The following is a 9929-nucleotide window of genomic DNA, read 5'->3' as shown; positions in this document are numbered from 1 at the left end:
GAACGCGCTCGTGTGGCCCTCGGTCAGACTCGCTCTCCGGGGTCCCGTCTTCCAGCGGGAGACCTCCTCAGCCCCAGCGGCCTGTGAAGACTCCCACCCTGCCTGGAGGTGAACGCTAGGGTATCGGCGTGACCCAGAACCTCTAGGGGGCGCCCTACCCTCGGGTCCACTGTTTCCAAACCAAACCTTCAGTGTGGCTTCAGGGAGCACTGGGACGGAGGAGGTGCTGACCTCCGAACGAGACATTTAGCTCAGGTCCTGACCACCCGTTTCCCCACTGCTTTATCCACTGCAAGGTCATGGGGGAGCCCGAGTCTCTCCCAGAAAGCTCGGGACACCCTGGGTGGGATGCCGGTCCATCGCAGAGGTCCAGACTGCTTGGGCATAACAAAATTCTCATTTTTGCCTCGAATTTTTCAAAAACTTTAAGGGTGTTAGTGCCAGTATCCTGAATTGAAGCACACCGGTCTCTCGTACAGTCTGGTCTCCCTGCAGTCTCCCTTAATGGAACTGGTGATGCGGTTTCTCATTCCTCCCCCTGAACTGATGCGATTCAGAGGAGAAGGAACTGGTTCCTGTTGTGTGGGAAGCGCTCCGGGATAATCCACAGGGATGAGAAGTACTATATGCAAGCAAGGAATTATAATTTAAAGTGACATGAATGAGAGATGACTACGCAAGTCAAGCTCTACCTTGCAATAAATATGCACATCCAGCCCCAGCCCTGGAGACGTTATTCTAATTGGGGATGTCACTGACAGGTAACAAATGAAAGCGGGTCATACGGTCAGTAAAGACCGAGGATATCCGGCTTTAGTCTGCACACGCAAAACAATAAAAATAAAATTAAACCGGGGGAGAGGGATCAGTGGACGCTGCCAATTCGTGAAACGAAAAATGATATAAAGTGTTGCTAATTTTATGCAAACCGGTTAGAGAGCCGTGTCATTAGTGAGCTGTCTTTGCAGCTACAGCGCACACAGGCGCGCGCGGACCCTACCCGCGAGTCCCGCTGCCGAGCCTCGCGCCGGCTCACGTGGTGGTGGTGGTGAGGGGGGGGGGAGCGGGCGCACCACGGCCACAGGACCTCGGTAGTCCTCCGACTTCCTGTAAATAGTGCGCCGGCCCGCAACGCCGGCCCCGGCGTTTAAACCGACCCCCAGCTCAAAACCCCTCTTCCCCCGATCGGGTTCACTGAAAACCCCAGGCAGGCTGCGCTAATCTGGCCCCCAGGAGAGCTGTTAGGCGGCTGGAAGGGGAATTTGGTGGATGTACGCAGCATTGCGCCCTGGATATATCCCTCCGCTGTTTTTTGTCTTCTCTCAGACTGTTTTGGTCCCTTCGCTGATAGCAACGGAGAGAGACGCCGAAGAAGCCGAAAATCCTGTCTGTTGTCGCTAAAATACAACACAACGGGACAGGAATAACGCTTTCATTAGCTGAGGATCATCGACGTACTGTCTTTTAAAGAAGAAATAGTCTGTATTTTTTAATTGCGAAAATTAGTCGTCGGTAGTGTCATCGTTATTTTAGTTGTCTCTTTTTTTTTTTAGGTTGTATCCTTTACCAGACATTAGCCGATATACCGTTAAGTACGTTGTTTTTTTTTTTATGGGATCATCGTCATGTCCATGAAGCAGGCCGGAGGTAACCGAAAACCCGGCGGCGGCCCCGCTGCGGCCTCTGGTGCCGGGGGAAGCGGGGGAACCGGCGGACGGCAGAGCCTGGGCAGGTCGGTGCTTTCAGATCCCTTGACACCCCGCCGGCCGTGTCCCGGGAGCCGCGTTAACGTGGGTTGCCCGGGGGGGTTTTGAGGTTTGGGGGGTGCGAAGACGTGAATGTCTGTTGAAATAAATGTGAATGCTCGGGCCTAGCGCACCTTTCCGGGCCTCCTGCAGCAGCACGCAGCCTTCGGCTTTTTTTTTTTTTTGTCGCTGGTCAGCGTTATTGAAATGCCTCCTCGGTGGGAGCCGTGCCCCACGCCGGCTGGCGATTTCGCTGCGCGTTTGCCGTGGTCGGGCCCGGCCCGAACCTGCACGCCTCGCCTGCCTTTCACGGAGGTGTGTCTGCGGGCGGGACGTGAGCCCGTAGGCTGGACCGGTCCCTGCCCGCGGTGGGGTAGCGGGCGAGGGCCGGCGTGTGCCCGCTGTGTGGCGGGTTGCAAGAGGCTGCGTGCCCGGGGCGGCTTCTGCGGAGCCGCGGCGTCGGTCGCAACCGGACCTTCAGCATCTGGTGTGTGTGTGTGTGTGAGGACGAGAACCGGCACGGCCGTGCAGTCGGTGCGCTTTGCCTTGGCCGAGGCGTCAGGCGCTGTTGCGTTGCGCACACCGGCGTGAGAGCTTCACGTTTGAAGCGAGGGGCCCTGCTCCGCGCCCAGCCCTGTACCTCTGCGGCAGCCCGGTAGCCGTACAGGCCTTTCCCCACCCCAGCTAAGAGCTGTTAACTCTGCCCCCAGTGTAGCCAGCGATGCCTTCGGGGGGAGCCGCCAGACCCGGGCCGGGGCGCATCCGTGCAGCCGGAGCGGCCTTGCAGAGTTGCCCACCCCCCCATTTTAAATCCACTCGTGGGCCACATCCCGGCTGCGATCCGGGCTTCCCCTCTGACGCCGCCGTCAGTGTTTGAACGGGGTGCAGTGTTTTCTAGCGGCTTTGCCCTGAATCTGCTGGGTGGTGGGTGGGGAGACTGACCTGTGCTGCAGGTTTCGTGGAGGAGGGCAAGGGGTACCTTGAAGCGTCTTGCTGCATGGGCCTGCTCTGGCTGGTAACCTTTCATGCCGTTTTCCGCCTCGTTTTGTCTGTGCAGTGTTACCTTCTTCTCTACACGATGCATTAACAAGTGTGTATCGCTGTGTGAGGGAGGTGGGGTGGATTGAACAAATTACACTCGTGAATGGAGAGGCAGACCATTTTTTTTTTAAAGGAAGGTGGAGATCCTGTTGCGAGCGCTATTCCGGCCGATTTCAGTGAAAGCTGATTTTTTTTTAGAAAAAAAGGGTTTTCGGCAGCGGCTTCTGTTGTGACCTTCTCTTGTGCGGAGGAATAATGTTGGGGTTGCGTTATTGCTCACAAGTGGCGTTTTGAATCGTGTCTGGAAAAATGACTAATGAAGCTCTCTGCAGTAAGGTCTGGTTTGAATTCCCGGTCAAGGAGTAGACACGGTGATGTTTTCATCAAGTAGTTTAGATCAGGAACTATTAACCTATTGAGTCAACAAATACCTTTACTGAGCTGATAAAAGGGCGCAGCTGAAGCCCTGCATTTGAGTGCTTTGACATGAATGCTTTTAAAGGTGTAGTGTTAATATACTGTGTCAGTGGCCCGGTTTTGAGCTTTGCCTCCAGGAAAAAAACCCAGGGCGCCGAGTTGGGGTACGTGGGTGTACCTGCTGGGGCTTATTGAGTGGGCGAACTTGTGTTCATTGCTGAAATGGAGAGCCTTGCTTATCCTTACAGGTTCTTGGGGAGGCTGTGGAGAGCAGCTGACAACTTTCACCTGGTTTGTGTGCTTAGGGAATCGGATTGATCAAGATAATGCCTGGTTTATGCACTATTTGTAGTGAACTTGATTTCGATTTTATTTTACTGGGTGGCATGCTTCTGGGCAAACGCCTAATGAAAAAAATCAAAGGACGTCACTAATGACTGGTTTTCAGTTTGTCCTTGAGTAATGTTAATATACTATAGTTAAAATAAGATTAAGCCCTGTACTTCCATGTTAACTTCTTTTACTGAACTTCAGAATAATGTTGGAGGGGTTATTTCAGTGGTACTGTATCCCCATACATCACAGTTTTTATGTTTCTCACTTCTCACAATGATCAAATTTCCAAAGGCACTTCAAGGTCATTTTTATTTTTATTGGTGTTGGAATTTCGTCTCTAAGACGCTAAATTGGGATGTTTTAATTTAGCCAACCAGTCCATTGGAGTGGGGAGAAGCTCAGTTTCTAAAGCTGGAGCTAACAGTAGGGTTTTTAAAAATGACTTTAAAGGAGCACTTGACTATGCATTAGAAGCATTTTCTTGGTGATGCATTGTTTTTAAAGCTGTCACGTCATAATAGTTTAATAGCCATGAAGTCTAATGAATGGACCATAAATACATTATCTATTCTCAGTGATGTAGTCTTGAAGATATTTTTGATTTATTAATATTTGTACAGTGGGGGTGACTGAGGACAAGTGGCTAGATTTTTATACTGGTTATGCCTTGTGGACAGATGTTTAAGGTAATCTTACTCTGGTACACATTTTTGTTGTCCAACTGGGTGTTTTTTGTTAGTTGTGACCTTTAAGTATGTGGAATCTATTTTCTTTTTTTAAATACGAATCTTAATAGGCAGGTGAGATCTTGTCCATTGGTTTTCATGATGAACCCATTTATCTGTCGTGTAGTTTGAATGTGAACCAGTCTTCCGAATTAATTTCTTTCATCTTGTGTTTTATGCAGTCAATTAATTGGGGGTACCTGATTCAAGTGTTCAGAACGTCAACCCAGGATGTTAGTGAGACCAGGCTTTCTCCTAGCTGACGGGGAGAAAGGCAAAGGGTGATTCTGTGTTAGAGGTATTCTGTTGTCTGTCTATGCCTTTATCCTTTAGTGAAAATCAAGATATGCACTGCAAAATTGAATGGAATAAAAGCTCATTTCTACCCTTGTCATTTTTGACCAATTTCATTGAAGTAGGTTTCTTCTATATGTTCTTGTGGGCAGTGGCCTTAGTGGCCTGGACCAGCCCTGTTTAAGCTGGTAGTGCAAACAAGCGTTTGGTCTGGGAGGAGTAATGCAGAAAAAAAACATTATGCCTTCTGTCTGGCCTGTGCTTTTCTGAAAATTGCAACTCCTGTTTGACATGACTAATGTGCAGTATCTTAACAGCACTGATTTGCAGAATTGTTCTGTGGAGTAAGCAGACCGTATGTGGAAGGAGGGATTATGCTTCTCAGTGGTGCAGTTTAAGCCACTGTCACAGACTACAAAAGACTAATCCACGTGGTTTGGAGATTTTGAGCTCCATGACAGGACCCAGGTATCTAGTATGCAGCTTATCTAAGAAAACATTTCAGGGATATAGGCCAGTATTTTTTTCATGTGGCCTGTTTGTTGAAAAACCTGTTAGTTCTAAATTGCAGAAGTGTGTAGGGGTTTTGTAAATTTACTGGGACAATTTATTAATGGTAGCAGTAATCACAAGGTGATTCGTTATGGTTATTTGAAAATCAATCGATCAGCGATGCGCGCGCACACATGGATTCAATAAACGAGATGCATTAATAAATGTATAACTTGTGCATATAAAACATATAACAGTCTGCCTGGATACAGGTGGCAGATCTTACTGTGAGGGTTATCAAAGTGCAAGGTATATAATCACGAAGAGATGCTAAACACAAAGATATGAACAAAGAATATGATTCAATATACCGTTCAGCTATACTATCGTTAATCAGTCTACATTAGCTACTCAAAAGTAAATACATTACTCAGATGAATTGAATTGATAACTTCTGTTAAGGCAACAATTGAATTCTTGAGATGCACTGTAGAACATTGGGTTTACTTATCCAGGTATGGATTTGTATTTCCCGGCACGGGCACCAAGACCAGCTGGCAGCTGCGTCCAATAGCTGCGGCGTTCAGTAGGCATCATCCCGGTGTCCTCCGGCTCCCGGCCAACCAGTGGGGGTGCAGCTTGGAGTCGGACGAGCTGGAAGAGAAATGTCTGCTGTGGCGACGTGCTCTCAGGGACCTACTAGTAGTCCGGCGGACTAGTAGAAAGTCTCCATGCACAGAGGGTGACCGCGGGTCTGAGCAGTTCACTCTTTAGGGGGATGAGACTCGGTTTGCTTCTGGTGTAGTGCTGCTGCTGAATAAAAAGCTAATTAGGTGGTCGACCAGAGTCCAAACATATACTCCGGTGATCAAACAAAGCGTCCATGTTGACGTTAGCTAGTGATTTATGTATGGGCATTCCCTGGGCTGGCACTTTGCTGGAACAAGGTTCCAGTCCCTATACAGACAACACCACCACATAATTGTCTCTGAGGGTGTGAAAATTGGCCGGAGAAGCAGAGTTTCTGAGTTGTGCAGTGTCTTTTAAACCAGGACTGTGGTGCAGATGGTTTAGCAGGCATTTCAGGCCCACATGTGTTTACCATGCCCTGCAGGTTCCTGATTGGTTGGTCAAGGTGAGAGATGAGTCGCAATGACCTCTGATATCTAGGACCGCAGTCCAGATGCTTCCAAGACTATCACAGACAGATAGGTGCCAGGAATGGCCATTGATCATTATAGCCAGGCATGAAATCTCCATGTGGGAGCTGCTCCTTCTCTGAGAGAAAACACCCTAAATCAGAACTGCATGAATAGCTTCTCTGCGGCTGAACCACAGAGGTGAGAGAGAGATGGGGCCTTATTTAGGAAAGCACAGCAACACTTAATTCTGTCATTAATAAGGATTTGCCAGTACATATCCCCCCTTTTTTAGAGGTCATGAGGTCCTGAGGTGTTGTTGCCTTCAAACACAAAAACGGAGTTAAGTGGTGTCCATTCAGATGTTAATGTTCATTGAGATGACATTCACATTACCTCTCGAGAATTCTTACAGAAAACAGTATTGGGAATAACATTAACTAGTGTGAGGATATCTCCTTCTACTAAGGAGAGTGAGACCAAGTAGGTTGCACTTTGTAACCAGCCTAATCGTTGGACAGTGGCACTGAGCTCCCTGAGCAGGTCCAGCCTTAACATTCTGCCCTACTGTATCACATTGACAGTCGCATGATCCCACTGGGTCACATCGACAATCCTGTCCACTGTGTGGACACTTTTGCATGAAGGTTGACCTGTACGATTTGCCCTAGGCTTTCTAGCTCTTGCTGCTGTTGATACAGCCTGTCGCTAATCTCTGACATCTCCCTTCCGAGGGTCGTCGGGGTGACCGTGTTGGCAGCAAACAGACCTGCCAAAAATAGCAAACCCACATCAGTGACAGCAGCAATTAGTCCCCCCAAAAGTCTATTAGGGTGGTTGTTCCCAGTCATTTCCTGAGTGACTGTCGCCGCTCTCGGCGATGGAGCATGACTGACCCTCGGCTGAGTGGTCATCTGGAACACCTGAGTGAACTGGAATTATTACCCTGTTCTCAATGCTCAGGTCCACCTTGCACACCTCCTGATTGAGGAATCCCTCTATCGGCATGTTTGCAATCGTTCGCTGGGGGTAGGTGTAGGACACCTGCTCGCTCCCCCCCCCTTCCCTCGCCAGGGGGCCAGGGAGCTGCCCCAGCACTGGGATAGCTAGTTCACTCGCTATCAATCACCAGGCCCATGTCAGTGTGAGCGGGGATTCTGACACCCCCCCTTTCCCATGTCTTGCACTGACGGGCAGGTGGCTCGACCATTTAGCTCCTGTCTGGGAGTACCACAGACGGTCAGGTTCAGGTTGACAGACTGGGCTGATGGTTGGGGGAAAGCCTTCTCGCCTTTCATTCTTTGTCCCTTCTTCAGGACCGGGCATACTGGAAACCCTGCAGTTGAGGCAGGAACAATCAGGTCGCTCTCATTCACCACCTGGCGGGCCTGAGGAATGGTCTGACCTGATCGCATGTTGTCTGTCACAGCTTAGGGCTTTGGCATCTAGTCCATGCATGTCCACGGCACACTGTTTAGTGTCCACCTGGGCACCCAGTCTAACCAACAGGTCTGCACAGACATCGGCTGAATGGGTCAGCTGAGGTGCCACCTGAAAGTAGTGGATGGAAGTCCTCTTCCCTATGGAGATGGAAGCTGCACAGCACCCTTTGCTCCGTAGAGGGCTGTGAGGGGGGAGTGCCCACCACACAATCTGTGACTGTGGAGCCAGGGTCACCTGGCGGTGGCTCTTCACAGGTGCTCAAACAGATCCTCACTAATAGAGGACTCTTCAGAGCTAAGGGTGATGACTGCATCACCAACCTGTGCTCCTGCCATCTGGACCCCTCCCAACCCTACGGGGTGGTGGTCCTGACCCCCCTGGGGTGCCGGGGTGCACTGCAGGGGCTGCTTTTCATCACCGGGCAGGGAGATCCGCTCCTCTTCAGGGATGGAAAAGGGGTGTGCTTCACCTGGCGGGTCACCTGTGGCAAGTTATTCTGTAATCTATAAACTTAAAGAACAAGAGTCAATTCCTTTTCTCGTGCATTTTTCTGAATGGGAATCTTGGTTCTCAAGGCACCTGGCAAAGTTTATTTACCTTTTTTATTTTTTCTTACTGTTCTATAGTCCCATGGAGTGTGTGAGCAAGTTTCTAGTTTATCGGTATTGTTACTGGTTGGCAGCTAAACATGGGGAAAATGTCTAATTGACACGTCATCTGGTAATTTGAATTATTGTTGGAGAATCCCGGTAAAGCTTAAATAGAAGGAAAGTTGACCTTTCAGTTAATATTCTTTAAATTGGTCCGATTTATGCCTGAATCGGGGTCAAAGGCTGTGGATATGAGGTAGTTTTTTGTACCAGGTTGGTAGTAAAAATGCTAGGAGTTTAGTGAATACTGGTATTAACAGCTTAATACCTGTAGAATGCTCCTTCATCTAAGTAGACCACACACTTTTTGTAAGCTTAATTATTAACATTTGTCATTTTTGATAGTGAATGACCTAAAGTTGTGCGCCTTGAATGGTAACTGCAGTTTCCTTTCATGTTGGTTTAGTAGTTGTAGTTGTTTTTAATGTTATGATTTGTATTTAGTTTGAAATTGTTGAATTAGTAGCTTGCTAATATGCTAGTATTTGTGTTCACTCAGGTTTATCTTAAAATATTTAGAATAGGGGCTGTGAACTGTGTGCTCTATTCCATGAGAAAGCAACTGCCAAAATCCACAAACTCCTTTGATTCTTATTAGGTTTTAATTTAGGTTTAGATGTTGGCATTAGGAGAAATGATGCTAGTCTAAATATTAGTAACACATTTGTTTGTGACAACTGGTGAAATTTACAGAGGTGGCCACTTAATACAAGAAGTGAAATTAAGAATCAGTATTGTTCAAATTTGCTTTCAAGTAGTTTAGGCGTCATGATTACAGATTCACCCTCTACATGAGTGCTTACATTCAGATAAATGTCTTGGTGCACCTCCGGTGATTGAAGCCATTGAAGCTATGGGGTTCACAAAATGATCAAAATTGTTTATTTCCGTTGGTTCCAATGGATTTTCGCTTTCTTGGGTTTACAGCAATTGACAGCACCTATGATTAAGATACCCTTTTCCTTTCCAGCTGCTCCTTCAAAGTTTTGGATTGTCTCCTTATAACTAAAAATCTAAAAATTCTATACCCCTTTTTTTGAGTGTAGTACTTAAATCGAGTGACTGATAAATTATACAGTATACTACTTGGACCTTAATTATAACCCATTTGGGTTTTGGTTACAAAAAAGATCTACGTTTCTCTGCATTCAACAATGTACCGGCGACTTTATTCCTAGTTTTAGTGGAATGTGTTGCTAAGTGTAATGATTCAGCTATTCAAAACCCTTAAAAGCATCGGCAGTCGCTGCTGGTTTTGAGGTCCATTGTGTTGAAACGTGCACAAGTGGGTGCTGGTGGAAATCAAAAGGAGGTAAACTCACAGCTGAGAACGAGAGGCACTTGACCCAGAGGGATGTGTCAGACACAAGCCACCCAATCATGTAAAACCGATAATCCTGGGTGAGATCCTAGACAAGGTTAATAGGCCGAAATGTCTCCTTGTAGTCTTCCCTGTTAAAATGATCGGCAAGATTAAATTTGGTCTTTTAAGATCATGAGTTCAGTGTACTTGGCTTTTTGACCCCACTCATTGCTTCTGTTTTGTGTTACCTTAAAGCATTTTGTTTAAAGTACAGTTTAATACTTCATTTAATATGTAATGGACAAATAGTATAGGGTTGATACTTGTTTGAAATTGTTCCTAAT

The 9929-nt window shown here is 47.4% G+C and overlaps 1 protein-coding gene across 15 annotated transcripts in view; it reads left to right on the top strand.

Moving 5' to 3' along the window:
- The first annotated feature begins 1092 nt into the window (after positions 1–1092).
- Positions 1093–9929, top strand: part of atxn2 (ataxin 2) — a 46835-nt gene continuing 37998 nt past the window's right edge. For 5 of the 15 annotated variants that reach the window (XM_069182264.1, XM_015366201.2, XM_015366200.2 and 2 more), the window contains exon 1: positions 1093–1732. In XM_069182264.1, the coding sequence (XP_069038365.1) occupies positions 1626–1732 (107 nt within the window). In that variant the 5' untranslated portion in view covers positions 1093–1625. The remainder of the gene's footprint in view (positions 1733–9929) is intronic. The other 10 variants (XM_015366207.2, XM_015366205.2, XM_069182266.1 and 7 more) reach the window with 3 other exon arrangements.

The sequence above is a fragment of the Lepisosteus oculatus genome, chromosome 22 (genome assembly GCF_040954835.1).
Source record: "Lepisosteus oculatus isolate fLepOcu1 chromosome 22, fLepOcu1.hap2, whole genome shotgun sequence".
NCBI lineage: Eukaryota > Metazoa > Chordata > Actinopteri > Semionotiformes > Lepisosteidae > Lepisosteus > Lepisosteus oculatus.
The sequence above is the reverse complement of the archived record's forward strand: the minus strand, read 5'-3'. Positions and strand labels throughout refer to the sequence as shown.